Genomic DNA, 16,992 nt, shown 5'->3' on the forward strand with positions numbered 1-16,992 from the left:
CATTTCACCAAGAGAGGGAACAGAGAGCAGTGAATTCAGAGATAATGAGTTTGGTTTTTCAGCTTTTGAGTTTGAGGTGACAAGAAGGCACCCACATGGTGATTTCTAGCAAGAACTCAGAGAAGAAACCAAGGATGAGAGAGATCTGGAGTCTGTGTCAACATGTAGGTGGCAGCTGGTGTGCTCTGGTGGTTCAGGAAGATTATGTGCCCTGCAGTAAGAACATGAGGACAGGGACAGAACCATGATTTCAGAGCAAGGGAGGGGAATCTAGTCAAGAAGCTAGAAGGGGATGATCAGAGAGACAGAAGTGACACTTCAGAAGCAAAAAACATTAAAGATAGTCTCAAGGCAGGGAGGCCAGCAGCGTCATATACTACATGAGTCAAGAATGACGAGAAGCTGGAAATTTGTTCCCAAGATTTGACAACTTGCAAGTTATTCACGACTTCTGATGAATTTAGTGGAGTGATGGGAGCAGAAGGCGCCCAGCAAGAGGCTGAAGGAAGAGTGAGAGCTGAGAAGCCTGGATCAGAGAATAGGTCAAGGCCTCTTAAGGCACAGATAGAGGCAAAGGATTAGATCATGACATTTTAAGTCCCTTCTGCAAAGAAACAATTTTGTATCTGAAAGCAGGCTTAATAGTTCAATTTCCAGCACATCTGTGCTTATTCAACCTTCCCCAAGTCAGCACCTAAGGACAGCAAGTGATAGAACAAGGTTTGGGTGAATTAAGGGGCTGTTTCTGCCCCAGGACCTGCCACATGTAAAAACAGCTGACCCTTGAACAAAAAGGCTTTGAAGCATGTGGGTCCACTCAGATTTGGGTCTCTCAGTAGCTAATACTACAGAACGAGACCATCTGTGTTGGCTGAATCTGTGGGTGTGGACCCTGACTGTAAGTTTACCCAGCCGTCCTGACCTGATGGTTCACCGATGAAGGGTGAATGTGCACGTATCCATCACTCTTGGTGACAAACTTCACCTCATCTGATTTCGGCTGCATTCTGACAGCTCCAGTACTGGTCTTCTGAAATTTCCCCTCTGGGCTTTTCACCTAAACAATACATAGTTATAAGAAAAAATATATATATGTACTTCCATTGTAGGGTATATCCCGACACAAAACCAGTCTTGTTTGAATGCCTTTGCTGCGTCTTCCCTCTCTCTTAGTTTCCTTTTGAAAGCAGTATAAGCATGCTTGCTTTCTCTTTTCACCCATGAAGAAGTGTGGATATAAGTGTGGTAGTCCTGGGTGACTATACTACACACCAGCCACGGGGGGAGAAACCACGCTGATGTTTCAGCTGCGCACTGAGTATGCGGGAAAGAGATCCTGCTGGCAGCACTGGCCAGCAGTCCGCTGACACTTCCAATACCAGTCCAGTACTTCCAAATGAATTTTTCAAAACAGTAAAAAAAAAAAATTCTATGAATGAATAGATTGTTTCACTTGAAACAACTGAAAAGCTTATGTGCACACACAGACCCCCATATTTACTGTAGAAAGTAACAGGACTGTGTAACACAGGGGACAGTATTCAGTATCTTATAATAACCTATAATGGAAAATAGTCTGAAAAATATATATAACTGAATCACTGTTCTACACCTAAAACTAACACAATACTCTTAATCAACTATACTTCAGTAAAAAATATACATATACTAGGAAGAATCTCTTGTAATCTTATGATTAAGAAATAACTATTTGAGAAACACTTTAGTTTTCTATTAGATTTTCATAATTTAGAAATGGAGACAAACAAATGATATAAAATGTATACCAAAACTAATATAGGATCATTTTCTGTATTTTCCTAAAACATAATTCTAAATTAGCTCACTGTAATGACATATAATAATTTAGTCAATAAATTCCCTATTATTGGAGTTTTAGACCATTCATTCTAGTGCTGTTTATAATTGCAAACGTTCTCCTAGCTGTATCTTTACATAAATATGCAATTATTTTCTCATAATAAATCCTTAGAAATGAAACTGCTATCTAGAAAGGGTGTATCAACTTATACTCTTACCAAGAGTAGAAACATTCATTAAAAAAAATTATCAAATCACAATCACCCAAAGTCCACAGTTTACGTTAGGGTTCACTTTTGTTGTTGTATATTCCAAGGGTTTGGACAAGTGTGACACGTATCTATCATTATGGTATCGTGCACAGTATTTTTACTGCCCTAAAAATCTGTGTTAGGCTTATTCATCCCATCCAGCCCTGATTTTTTAACTGTCTCCATTGCTTTTATTTTAAAAAATCATCTGGAGAAGTTGCAAATGGTTTTGAAAGCATGCAAGCACTAAGCAAAACTAAGCCATAAATGAATCCACAGATGTCAACTGAGTATATAACAAAAAGTTAATGAGAAGTGCTTCAGTACTCTGACAAATTCACATTCTAAGTTTGACAGGGATGAGATGATCAAACCGCAAGTAAAAGTCCAACAGTCCATTCAGGTATGGTTTCCAGAAGAGATCACAGATGTCCCATGGCAAAGCACTGACTTGATTTTGTTCTTATCTAATTTTAGTCCAGAGTAGAGGGCATAATGGGAGTTGTAGTAGAATCAAATTTCGACCTAACCCTAGGTTAGTTATGCACAGACGGGCTGACAGTGACATTTATGCCCATTTTGAGTTCTGGAATGTCATGTCAGAAGGATTAAAAAGGCACCTCATTTTATATAATGAATGTGTTCTTGAAGATTCTATATCTAAACACATTTGGGGAACTGAAGGATTGGAAATATAAACTAAGTTTAAAAGGCTGTGTGTGTGTGTGTGTGTGTGTGTGTGTGTGTCTTTAGATGATTAATGTGAGTGTCTTAACTTACATCTCTCGGCTACAAATCAAACAAACAAGAAGTGGGAGGCCCAGGAAAACATTCTGTTACCTGCACTACATTTGGATACAGAGCAGCACACAGCATTGCTGATATCAGCTTGGGGTTCTCAGCATTTGAGTTTGCCTGTGAGAGAAATACAGCATTAATCTTATAAATAATGTGGCTATTTCCATCCATGCCTTGGAATTTACTATTATATTTCTTTTGACTTCTATCTTAAAAGCATCTGAAAAATTATTTCTAAGAAAGCAATCTACTAGACTACATTCACACAGGACCCATTCCAAGAAGCCCACAATTACTTTCAAGATCTCTGCAAAGCAGTTATAAAGCCAGTGTTCCTAAGGATCAGTGGAGAGAAAGATTCTGGTTTGTGAGATGTTCACAATTTCCAGAAAGTAACTGCACTGAGAGTGACATCAGGTTCATTTTGAATTGTCCTTCTTATAGTTAAATATAAAACTATCCTTGGTTTGAAAAAGGCTGGTCTGATTAATAAGACTTTATTGTAAAGTCTGTTCTATCTCCGATGGACTCACCAAAATCAATGTAAATAAAACAAACATAGCAAAAGCAACAAGAAACAGAAAAACCCTTGTTATTATGAGTGTTAGTTGACATTTGTGGAAAGAAGGAAATCAAGAATGCCACTAACCTATTGTTCCTAGGGCTTACGTGAAGAAGGCCTACAGATATTCCTCAGGTAATAGACTAAGTATATGGTCATTAGAGAGAAATAAGAGCTAACTGCACGCACTTTACCTCTTCTCCTGTGGCATCCAATATACCATCTCCTCCTCCTTGGGCTCTTTTCTCAATTTCCCTTGCTCGGAGTCCCTCCTTAACAAAGCCTATGTCCGATAACAGTTCAGTGAACTGTCGTTTCAGGCTTGCCATTTCCTGAAACAAGTGGAGAAAGTCTTGAAGCAGAGACACTGACACATCAAAGGCAAGAATGACTACAAAAATGAATTACTTCAGTGGACAGTGGACTCATGGGTTTACCAGACAAGTATGAAGAATATCTTGTCTGTTCATTCCCAGAGGGCAGTTTTCACTTATACAAACCAGCAGACAGAGTAAAACTGTTACATAGAAATTCACAAATTTCAGAAAACCCAAAGATCATTTAATTGTTAATGATGTTTAAAAAAAATTGACCGGATTTTGCACAGGTCTGATTTTTTCTGGCAATGCTTACAGCCAGAAATGTAGCTTACTGTGTTTGGAACCCTAACTCAAGGTGCTGTGACCCTGTTCATTTTTCCTACTTCCTTTCTGCTGGGGTCCTTATAGTGCCTTCTCTGAGCTTAAAGTGGTTGGTATCCTCTCTCAATGGATGCAGAATACCCACTTCAGAAACGTTCCCTTTCTCTTACCCTGTGGACTTGCTGGCTCACATTTTCCCCTGGGAATAGGAATACTATTAAGTGGTTTAGATTTACACACTCTTTCTGTAGCTGAGCACAAGTGTGAGAATGAAAAGCACAAACCTGTTTTTGGCTTCTGTTCAAATACTGGCTGTCTATCAGACAACATAGAAGCAGATGACGCCAATCAATGGTACTCTGTCTCTGATGACAATTGAAGTGTTTTCTTGGACTGTCTCAAGTACAGATGGATAACATGGCAAAAATACAATGCGATTCAAATATCCAAGAGTTCTATTTCATGACAAGCTTTTACTGATATCTTATTAAAACTAATTCTACACTCGAAGCTGGAATTTAGTGAAAAGAAGTAATGGATGAACCTCATAGATCACTGAAAAATCTAAATACAGCCTAAAGAAAAAGATTAAATTTAGTAAATATATATATAATTTAAAATATATGTTTTACATTTAAAAGTCTTAAGGACTCAAGGAAATATTTATTATTGTGCTTTACATATAAAATACCTTTAGACCAGTGGTTCTCAACCCTTGCAACATATGAGAATGACTTGTTGAATTCACAACAAGGAGAATAAACAGATGCTCAGGCCCTACCCCTAGAGATCCAGATGTAACTGGCCTGGGGTGGAATTTGGGCATTTTGCATTTTTTTGAAGCTTCCTCAGGTGAATCTAATGTGTGGCTGTGATTGAAAATCACTGCTTTTGTTATACTTAGATTAGAGCCACAGCCTCTGTCTTCTCCAAGTGTCTCTTTGTAGTACACCTAAAGGAAGAGTCAGACACGACTGAGCGACTTCACTTTCACTTTTCACTTTCATGCATTAGAGAAGGAAATGGCAACCCACTCCAGTGTTCTTGCCTGGAGACTCCCAGGGACGGGGAGCCTGGTGGGCTTCCTTCTATGGGGTTGCACAGAGTCGGACACGACTGAAGTGACTTAGCAGCAGCAGCAAAGGCAGAGAAGGAGGAAGGCAAATACTGGGATGGTTTTGAGGTCTCTTACTTCACTGTCAATAAACAAACTCCTTCATTCATGCATTCAATGAATTTTACTGGGCATCAACTATGTTCTAAATACTCTTCTAGGCACTGGGGATATAGAACTGAAGAAAACATAAAATCTCTGCTCTGACGGTCCTTACGGCAGAGAGGTAACTAGCTGTCAGGTATGAACATTAGTTTTGTGTTCTATTCCAAAACATATCTAATATGGAAAGAAAGTCCTTCCACCTCCCTAGCCCCAAAATTTGAGTGATATGGAGGCTCTATAAGTATATACACCGCTATTATTTTGGATTTTCATGCTACTATGGAAAGGGGCCTAAAATATTGTCACAACAGAAGACAGAGCCCTGTCTATTATTACACAAAAGATAATAAACCTTTCTTGTGTACTCATTGACACAGTAGCCTCTGATGGACAGAAGAATTAATAAAGAAAATCTGGTTCACTATTTGTTCTTTGGTTTTAGGGAGAAGGTAAGGGGTTTGGGGATGGTCATTGATCCCTTTGAGACTCAGTGAAAGCTTTGTTCTCTTTCTCCAGAATAGTGCACGTATGTATAAGGGCGTGACTTTGCAAACAATTTCAGGGGGTTATGGATCCAGGTTAAGGATGTTTGGTATAATCACTGAAAAAAGTGACTTCTAGTAAGCAGTAATCTTCAGAATGGCTACATTCCTGTAGCCTCCACGTAAGTTAAACACAGATTCACTGAGAAGAGGAAAAACGGGTGAATTGAAAGGTTCAGCACAGAAGGCCTGACGTCATAGTTCAGGAGTCTGTTTTACACAGCTGGTGAAGCCAAGCATATTCCAAAAATAATATTTTCAATGTCAAGGTAGGACAGGCGAGATGAAGCTGCAGCACCCTCTGTGCACTACTGCAGTAAATGAATGGAAACAAATCTCCACAGAAACAGCTCACCTGAAGAACTCTTCCTGACAGGAAGTTTTGTCTGCAGTAATTATAACTTGCACGCATACCTTCTTTCATACTTAGTTGCCATCCCTAAATTTTGGAGAAAACCAAAATGTTATTCTGTCTTTAGTGCCAACTCTGGTAATAAACCTCAGCTATTAGATTATATACTTACCTTATATGCTCGTAGAAGGGCCAGATAATCACTGTTTGCAAATGCAAATTCTAGCTTTTTCTGGTTAGCTTCCTCTTTTTTATCCCAGGGAGATACCTAAAGGAAGAAAGCCAGGTTTGAAGGACACATTTTATCCAAGGTTTCAAGTGGCATTTTGCTACTGCTGAAGTCAGGTGCTTGGGAAGTGTGTTGTGTGGGTCAGAGTACAAAGTGGGTGACTGGTTAAAAGTAATTACGGTGGTTAAGTGCCAAGCCAACAGTCCTAATTGTCTGTGTGAGTCCGTTTGCCCACTCAAAATGACCTCTATTGGGTCTTTTACTTCCTAGTGGCAAGATGTCAAAGAGCTACTCATTCTAAAAGCTACATCTAAAATCCAAGATTCTGTTAACTCTGTGATATCTTCATTTTACAGACTCTTTTTCATCTTTTATACTTAAGTCTCTCCTATTTCTATACCCATAATTCATGCTTTTTCCTCTTAAAAATACAGGTTCTCCTTTTCCCTAGAAGTTAGTGACATTAGCTGGGAACTTAATTTTCACCACCTTCTTTCATGTAATATACACATGCATCAATACAAGGTACACATGCATCAATACAAGGTACACATGTATCAATACAAGGTACACATGTATCAATACTAAAGGTACCCATGTATCAATACTAAAGGTACACATGTATCAATACTAAAGGTACACATGTATCAATACTAAAAGTACTAGCATGTTACACTGAGGCCCTAGTATCACACTGACAGTCAATCTAAACCAACTATGGTGCTTCTTTCTAAATCTGTATACCTGCACACCTTTATAGCTAACACAGTAATATTAAAATTTTATTTATTTCTACTTGAAAATAAAATTTCTTCCGTTTTAGGAAAGCTAGTGGGGAAAGGATTACAGTTGGGAATTAATATTATGCTTACAGAACCCAGCAAAGGACAGGTGTTCAGTTTTGGCTAAGGGTGACACCAGTATTTCTAATGAACAATTTCTATATTCCAGTAAAAGAAAACAGCCAATGAGAGGTTATTTAATTATGTGAGAATAGGCAGTGGAGGTCTTGCTCACATCAATACTGACTGCTGCTGAGTAAGCAACATCACCTAGTCTGGTCCTTGGTTTTGTTATCTGTTGTTAAATGAAGGGGCTGAACTAAGATCTTTTTGTAGATCTGTGAGTTTACAATTCCATGATGTATAACATTAAAATTGAAGAAAATTATTACATCTATCTATTCCCCTGTCTATCTGAGATAAGCCCTGGTGAAAATAAAGGCAGAGTGACACTCTACCCAATAACAATAACAATAATTCATTCTCAAGTCTACATGGAATACTTCCCAGGATAGAGCATATGCTTAGCCATAAAACAAAGATCATAATAAGTTTTAAAGGACTAAAATAATATGAAGTATATTCTCTGACCACAACAGAATGAAATTAGAAGTCAATAACAGGAAAAAATTGGGAAACTCATAGATGCATGGACATTAAACAACACATGCCTAAATAACCAATGAGTCATAGAAGAACTGAAAAGGGAAATTAGAAAATACTTGAAATGAATGAAAATGAAGACACAACATACCAAAACTTATGGGATGCAGCTAAAGCCATCCGTAGAAGAAAATTTATAGCTGTATATTTCTATATTAAAAAAGAAGAAAGATCTCAAATCAATAACCTAACCTTTCACTTTAAGACACTGGGAAATGAACTAAAACTGAAACAAATAGAAGAAAATAAATCACAGAAATTAATAAAATAGAGAACAGAAAAACGGTAAGGAAAATCAATGAAATCAAAAGCCGGTTCTCTGAAAAGATCAACAAAATTGACAAACCTTTAGGCAAGCTGATCAAGAAAAAAAGAGAGAAGGCTCAAATTACTAGAATCAGAAATGAAGAGGGACATTACTACCAGGCTCTCAGAAATAAAAAGGACTATAAAATACTATGAATGTTTGTATGTTAATAAGTTAGGTGATTTAGCTGAAATGGACAAATTCCTAGAAAAATGCAAATGACTCAAAAAGAAACAGATAATCTGAATATACCTATAACAAGTAAAGAGGTTGAATTAATTATTAAAAAAACTAACCACAAAGAAAAGCCCAAGTGACTTCACCACTGAATTATATCAAGCATTTAAAGAATTAATTCCTCACAAAATCTTCAAAAAAAAAAAGGTGGCAAGAACACTTCCCAAATTATTATGATATCAAAGCCAGATAAAGACATCACAAGGAAGGAATACTACAGACCAGCATCTCTCATAAATGATATAAAAATCCTCAAAACACTAACAAAAAGAACAAAATTGGAGGACTCACACTTCCTGATTTCAAAACTTACTACAAAACTATTCGAGTTTTGTATTTTGAATTAAGACAGTGTGAAACTGGCATAAGTAAACATATAATTCAATGGAATAGAACTGAGAATCCAGAAATAAAACCATGTATTTATGGTTAATTGATTTTTTATAAGAGACAAAGACCATCCAATGGGGAAAGAATAGCCTTTTCAACAAATGGTGATGGGACAACTGGATAGTCACATGCAGAAGAATGAAGTTGGACTCTTCACATTATATACAAAAACTAGCTCAAAATGGAGTGAAGACCATAATGTAAGAGCTAAAACTATAAAACTTTTAGGAAAAAATATACAGATAAATTTTCATTACTTTGGATTTGGCAATGAATTCTTAACCATTACAGCAACAGTTTGAGCAACAAAAAACTAAATAAACTGGAATTCATAAAAATAAAAACTTGTATTTCAAAGAACAGATCAAGAAAGTGAAAAAGGCAAACCACAGTATAGGAGAAAACATTTGCACATCATGTACCTGTTAAGGAACTTATATCCAGAATGTATAAAGAATGCTTAGCTCAATAATAAAAGGACAAATAACCCAATTTAAAAATGGGCAAACTATCTGAAGACATTTCTTGTCAGATATACAAATGGACAAGAAGAAAATGAAAAGATGTTTAATATCATTGGCCATTAGAGAAAAGATCAAAGACCACAAATTCACAGCATGTAGGATAGTTAAAACTGTCAGATAATAGTAAGTGTTAGTAAGGATGTGGAGAAATTACAATCCTGATAAAATGCTGGTCAAGTGTAAAATGCAGCTACTCTAGAAGAGTCTGGAAGTTCCTCAGAAAGTTAAATAAACAGCTAGTATTTGACCAAATTATTTCACTCCTAGGTCTTATACCTAAGACAAATGAAAACATATGTTCACATAAAAACATGTACATGGAAGTTTATAGCCAAAGGTGGAAACAATCCCAAATGTCCTTCAAGTGCTGCATGGATAAACAAAATGTGGTACACCCATACAAAGGAATATTATTTGGCCATAAAGGAATGAAGTACTGATACATACTATAACATAGATGAATCTTAAATGCATTATGCTAAGTGAAGAAGTTGATCACAAAACACTGTATATTATTTCATTAATATGAGATGTCCAGAAGAGGCAAATCTATGAACATAGAAAGCCAGCTGGCGGTTGCCTGGGGATGGAGGAGATGGGGAGATTGGAGGGAAATAGGAGAGTGATAAATAAGATTTTTTATGAAGTGACAAAAACATTCTAAAACTGACTAGGGTGATGACTGCACGATACTAAAAACTACAGTGCACTTTAAATGGGTGAATTATATTTCAATAAAGCTGATAAAAATGTAGTCCAATGTATTATTGTTTTTTAAAGTCATGCAGGGACACTTATTTTTTTATTTTACTATAATGGGCAAGTAAAGGAGACACAGAAAAAGCATATTTATAAATAAGCTGGATCTCTAGTTCTCAATCTACTTGGGGCATGGATTTCTTTGAAGATCTGATAAAAGTTTTAGACATTGTGCCTTGAAAGAGTCACATATAATACACTCAGAGGAAAAATTTTAAGGGGCTCACATAACCCTGAAGCACCCCCATGGTTCCCTTAGACACTTATAGACTCCAGCTGAGATGAATGCTGTTTACTTACAAAAGGAGACTTAAAAGCTAAACTGGCAGCAATGGTGAGAGCAGGATCCAAACAGCGGAAGATAGACCCAAACAGCATTAGTTTGCCGATTCTCACATCTACAGGCAAAGAGGCCAAGTGATACCCGAGAGGGGTCAGTGTTTCGTCTGGAGTTAATGCTCCCAAGTCTCGTAATCGTATTTTTGAGGCACGGAGAGAATCAGTGTGCGGGGGTTCAATGAGCCGAGCGAACACAGACTGGAGACTGTGAGTGCTAAACATCTCTAAAATTTTAATTCTGAAAGAAGAAAACAAAACAATTGTCAAGTTTATTTCTGGTGGGATGACACAAAGAAGTAAGCTTCTGCCATGAATGAATAATAATTTATAATTTCCCAAATATATGCTTTTATAAACCAAACAATCTCAATTTAAATAAATTAAAAAAAAAAACCTCTTATGTCTTGTACTTCTCCTACCAATAAATTGCAGAAACACTTTCAGATTCTGAAATTTACTGAGATTCAGAATATATTTCTCTCTATAAACTTCCAAAATACTTTTCTCTGTAACAGTGGATTCAAATCACAAAATAACACTGAAATGATCCACCTACTCTCTTTCCCACATCTGAAATTGCACAGCAATTGTTTATGAAATTAATGTGCATTGTGTCCTGCCTGTGGCAGCTCTTGAAAAGCTGTTTTTAAATTATGAATTTAGGTAATTTTCGAAAGAGAAAAATTTAATATGTAAAAAGCTTATTTTACTTACAATTCCTTTACATTTTTACTAATGTAATAGAAGGACCTCAAAATATACCAATTGGATAAAAGAAGAGCATAATATCTTTGTATAAGCAACTTTTTTCCTTTTGGGGTAACATTTTATGGGCATTCTCTCTCAAAATAATGACTTGGTCAAAGGGCATGGATAGCTTTAGAGTTCTTATATAAAGCCATGCAAATTTTCAGAAAGGCTGAACCAAAGGTTTTCCAGCTTCAGTAACCTCAATTATTCATTCATTCACTACATTCTATTTTATGATATTTGTTCTTGTTTGTTCACCAGGTAAATAATGGTGTTTCAAGTTGCTTTTGTTCACTTTGTTCTAATTGATAATGAGGGTGCAGATTTTCCCCTGTGATGATTTAATATTGGTGCTGCCCTAGCAGAAATTTCTTGGTGAGTTAGATTACTTTCTTGATTTATAAGTGTTATTCTTAAGCTCTATTTTAAGGCCATCCTCTGCAATGCAAGAAATCTTGATGTGAAGCAATATGGTAAAGGCAACACCGAAGAGCTCTTTGCAAATGAATGAGCTCGTCCAAGTGCACGCTTAGCAAAATATCTTGTACTGAAAAAAGAAAACATGGAACGTAGGGTGAGAAACACTGGGACCTTTTGGAAGCAGGACACGAGGACCAACGTGTACCTCAGACAGAGCTGTTCCAATGGGACTCTCTGTATTTCTGGTAGCTGCTGCTTTAGAAGTTGGTGATTGAAGTGATGGCTGGTGAATAAATGGAAGCAGACCCCAGACGCTACACGACCTGCTCGACCTTTTCTTTGCAGGGCATTGGCTTGAGAGACAAAAGTATCCTCTAAACTTTCCATCCCTTTGCTGGCATCATATCTATAAAGTAAAGGAAAAGGTAAAAAGGAGTTACTTTATAAAAATGTGGCCAAGATTTTATTTGGTATGGACAGATCAGATGAACTGCTCTACTTCTGCTGAAGGACAGTATCCCCACGTGTTCTGGGATAGTTGAGTGCTAAGTGTTCATTTAAATGGCTTCTTTAGTATATACCACATTCAGGTTTTTTATTCAACTTTAAAAAAATAACATCCCATTTAATTTTTTTAAATAGGACGTTTTGATATATGCACACTTCGTGAAATGATTACCAATCTTTTGGTAATTAACATATCCATCACCTCCCATACTAATTCTTTTTCATTCAAGTACATGTAAAGCATATGAATGAAAAAAGAAAAATAATTACTTCTAAAGTAAAATTTTAAACTTTCACCTCTATTTGGGAGAGAATGTAAGACTCATGGCCCTAGCTATAGAAACACTCATATATCTACAGAGTTTGCATAAAGCTTTTTCAAACAGTAATCTACATAGCTTAACAGCATTAGCCTTTAACACCTGTGTTGCTCCAATTGAGGCATCTTTAGCCCCTCTTTTACATCACCAAAAGAGGATACCTCTTTTCTTTCATTTTCCCAGAATCGATGACATAGACAACATCATCGATGGTTATGGATGTCTCAGCAATGTTGGTAGAAATTATAATCTTAGTTACACCCATAGGAGGTTTTACAAACACAGCCTGCTGCTCTTCACTGGATAAAGACGAATGAAGTGGGTGAATAACACATCTGAAAAAACAAAAAAAAACAAGAACATATTGAGTGTTCTAGCACAAAACACTGAAATCAGGTTATAATGGGTGGATTTCTATTAAAGCAATATGACTCCCAAAACAAGCAGCTTCTCTATAACCTGTCCTCAAGATCCAAGTCTTCTAAGTGAAAAGGCTTTTCCTGACCCTTACAAAGTACTTACTGAGTTCTGTGAACTAAAAACCTTGCATCAACTTGGGAAAAACTGGAGTGTAATTCCGTAGTAAATAATTAGTAAGAATAAATAGTTGATATTCTACAAGTAACCCAAGCCCAGCATACACTAACCAAACAAGAATTTTTTTCCCTATGCTTAATTCCAGAGAGAGAGAGACAGTCATGTATGCTAAGAAACTTCATTCTTCTATTTCTAGGGGGTGTTCATCTGTCAAGTAGTTGTCCCCTTAGTTATGAAGATATACCCAGTGTTTTCTGCTATTGGAAGAGGAACCACTGAAAATCATTTTTTCTCAAAATGGTAGCATTTCTTTGTTGTTATTAACACTGGCTTCTTTAATCCCTGGTATTTGGCAACTGAAATAGCAGTTGACCATTGAACAATCCAGGGATTAGGGAGAGCCAATCCTCTGTGCAGTCAAAAACCCACATATAATTTATAATCAGTCCTTTATTACGCAGTTCCTCTGTACCTGTGGTTCTGCATCCATGGATTTAACCAACTACAGATCATGCAGTACTACAGGATCTACCATTGACAAAAAAATCCATGTATAAATGGACCCGTGCAGTTGAAACCCATATTGTTCCAGGGTTAACTGTACATGCAATTTTGCTGAGATACTATGCTAAGTGAAGAGAAACATTTTTATATAATGGAATAGAGATATGAGTTGACTTCCTGAAACAAACTGCTTTGTCTATTCCCAGCTGGCATAAACAAACATATTCTTGAGGAGTGACACCAGGATCTAAAGAGGGTGATGACAGTCAAAGAGATCTTTCTGGTAATTCATTTTCACATATAACTGCAATAGATGATTAAGAATATAAAAAACAATGACTTACCGATTACTACGTCTATTGTTGAAAAGAGAATTAGACTGGAGCTGTTCATATAGCATTTTGATTTCTGCTAGTCCCGGTAAAAATACAAGTATAGCACCTAGGTATATAAAAAGAGTTGGACCATAAAAAAGGCTGAGCCCTGAAGAATCGATACTTCTGAATTGTGGTGTTGGAGAAGACTCTTGAGAGTCTTTTGGACAGCAAGGAGATCAAACCAGTCAATCCTAAAGGAAATCAACCCTGAACATTCACTGGAAGGACTGATGCTAAAACTGAAACTCCAATAATTTGGCCACCTGATGAGCAGAGCCGACTCATTGGAAAAGAACCTGATGCTGGGAAATATTGAAGGCAAAAGGAGAAGGGAACAATAGAGGATGAGATGGTTAGATGGTTAGATAGCATCACAGACTCAATGGACATGAACTTGAGCAAACTCCAGAAGATAGTGAAGGACAGGGAAGCCTGGCTTGCTGCAGTCCATGGGGTTGCAAAGAGCCAGACACGACTTAGTGACTGAACAACAATGTATAAAAAGAATCAATCTGATAGATGCAAAAAAGAAAAAACTATTATAGATTATAATTTCAAATGAAAAATGTAATAATCTGAGACTTTTTCACTATCAATTTTCTCTTCTTTGTAAAGTGAAAGTCACTTAGTCATGTCCAACTCTTGTGATCCCATGGACTGTAGCCAGCCAGGCTCCCCTGTCCATGGAATTTTCCAGGCAAGAATAATGGAGTGGGTTGCTTTTCCTACTCCACGTCTTTGTAAAGTCCCCAGGGAATTAAGTGGAAAACAAACTTGTAAAATATATTTTCTGACTTAATAACTAAAAAATGAATGAGGTACTGTATCTTTCTAAAACAGAAAAAAATACGACATGTAGAAAAATATAATGCCTTACATTACATAAGAATCATTAGCAACATACTCTTTAAACATACTTCTTCAATGTACTGGCTCTGACATTCTCTTTCTATAGAAAGAATTATCCTTCTAATCTTATAAGACAGGAAGACTCTTCTCTACATTACTAAGTAAAATCCATAAACATTTCACTGGAAATGAGAAAAAGGAGCTATAACTGGCCAACCAATCTGGTAATCTAAATTCAGATATGTGTTGAAGAGGCCATACAGAAATTAACCATGCCATAAATATGTCTTATGGGTTTTAAAATTTTACATTAAAGACAATAAACAGTGATAACTGATTATAGTGTATTTCTGTGTTAAGAGCAGTCACTCAGCAATAGACACCTTTTGTGCTTCATTCAGAGAGGAAACTGACCCTCTTCAATAGCCCCTCCTTTAATCTCACAAATATTTATTGGGTACCTTTGTCAGCTCTGTGCTAGGTACAATGGAAGGTAAAACAAAGATCTGCCCACAAGGAACTCATGACCAATTATTTATCATGCTTATTCTCCCCACAAAATAAATAAGGAAACTAAATTATTACAAACATTGAAATGAGAAGGACAAAAGACATCTTTCAGTGTTCATTCTAATACTTCATAGTTTACAAAGAATGTTCATACAGATTATCTCCATTTGATCCTCATAACCACCTGTTAAGAAGAGTATTAGGACCTTTAAAGTGACCGAGTCACACAGTCAGGTAACAGAGCTTAATAGGAAGGGTGTGCCAACACAAATATGGGGTTTCTGGTACCAGATCTATGCTCTTTCCATTACATACCCCATGCTTCACTCTATTAAAGTAACACAAAATTTAAGAGTGGTAAAATAATCTATATGGAATGGGAAAAAACTGTATATTTCTATGTGCCTTTGATCTGCTCTGCACTCATGGCTTGGCCATCAGTATCAAGGTTATCTTTAATATTCACAATATGTCACCAACTGCCTAATCACTACATCAACTTTACTTTGAATTCAGGTAACTTTCCAACATTTCTTTTTGACTGCTATACTTTAATTTTTTCAATAATAGTCTTTTCCTTTGGGATGAAATAAGATATTTAATCCAGTGATAATGCATTAACCAACACTGGCTATTTGCCAAGAAGTGAGAAATAAGGCACTTCAATAATTCTGTGTGTTTCACATGTTTCTTTAGAAAATAACATTAATGATTAAAATCCAGGCAGAAAAGGGCAGTCACTAAGCACTGTGTAAATGAAAAAGTTGGCTTAAAGCTCAACATTCAGAAAACGAAGATCATGGCATCTGGTCCCATCACTTCATAGGAAATAGATGGGTAAACAGTGGAAACAGTGTCAGACTTTATTTTTCTGGGCTCCAAAATCACTGCAGATGGTGACTGCAGCCATGAAATTAAAAGACCCTTACTCCTTGGAAGAAAAGTTAAGACCAACCTAGATAGCATATTGAAAAGCAGAGACATTACTTTGCCAGCAAAGGTCCATCTAGTCAAGGCTATGGTTTTTCCAGTGGTCATGTATGGATGTGAGAGTTGGACTGTGAAGAAAGCTGAGCACCAAAGAATTGATGCTTTTGAACTGTGGTGTTAGAGAAGATTCTTGAGAGTCCCTTGGACTGCAAGGAGATCCAACCAGTCCATTCTAAAGGAGATCAGCCCTGGGATTTCTTTGGAGGGAATGATACTGAGGCTGAAACTCCAGTACTCTGGTCACCTAATGCGAAGAGTTGAATCATTGGAAAAGACTCTGATGCTGGGAGGAATTGGGGGCAGGAGGAGAAGGGGACGACAGAGGATGAGATGGCTGGATGGCATCACCAACTCGATGGACGTGAGTCTGGGTGAACTCCGGGAGTTGGTGATGGACAGGGGGGCCTGGCATGTTGCGATTCATGGGGTCACAAAGAGTTGGACATGACTGAGCGACTGAACTGAACTGAACTGAATGAGCACATAATAAAATTTTCTGATCTATGATTCCACTTGATTATCATTTAACAATGCTGCAGCTATTTATGCAACAAATATTTATTCCATACCTAAATATTCCTGGTACTGTTCTGGGTCTTAGGAACATCCCTCAGACCCTAGAACAGAATTAAGAAATCCTGGGAGGGATTGGGGGCAGGAGGAGAAGGGGACGACAGAGGATGAGATGGCTGGATGGCATCACTGACTCGATGGACGTGAGTCTGAGTGAACTCCGGGAGTTGGTGATGGACTGGAAGGCCTGGCGTGCTGCGATTCATGGGGTCGCAAAGAGTCGGACAGGACTGAGCGAC

General features: G+C 37.1%; 1 protein-coding gene across 9 annotated transcripts in view; it reads right to left on the reverse strand.

Annotated features, from left to right (window-relative positions):
• Window positions 1-16,992, reverse strand: part of DHX57 (DExH-box helicase 57) — a 64,393-nt gene that overhangs the window by 6,306 nt on the left and 41,095 nt on the right. For 8 of the 9 annotated variants that reach the window (XM_006071196.3, XM_025260893.2, XM_025260892.2 and 5 more), the window contains 9 exons: window positions 13,799-13,895; window positions 12,575-12,748; window positions 11,792-11,992; window positions 10,378-10,654; window positions 6,359-6,454; window positions 6,190-6,273; window positions 3,627-3,764; window positions 2,913-2,987; window positions 923-1,057 (listed from right to left, as the gene is read on the reverse strand). In XM_006071196.3, the coding sequence (XP_006071258.1) occupies window positions 923-1,057; window positions 2,913-2,987; window positions 3,627-3,764; window positions 6,190-6,273; window positions 6,359-6,454; window positions 10,378-10,654; window positions 11,792-11,992; window positions 12,575-12,748; window positions 13,799-13,895 (1,277 nt within the window). Of the gene's footprint in view, window positions 1-922; window positions 1,058-2,912; window positions 2,988-3,626; window positions 3,765-4,357; window positions 4,467-6,189; window positions 6,274-6,358; window positions 6,455-10,377; window positions 10,655-11,791; window positions 11,993-12,574; window positions 12,749-13,798; window positions 13,896-16,992 lie in introns of those variants that run through there. The other variant, XR_006543252.1, reaches the window with a different exon arrangement.

This window comes from Bubalus bubalis, chromosome 12 (assembly GCF_019923935.1).
Source record: "Bubalus bubalis isolate 160015118507 breed Murrah chromosome 12, NDDB_SH_1, whole genome shotgun sequence".
NCBI classification, from domain to species: domain Eukaryota; kingdom Metazoa; phylum Chordata; class Mammalia; order Artiodactyla; family Bovidae; genus Bubalus; species Bubalus bubalis.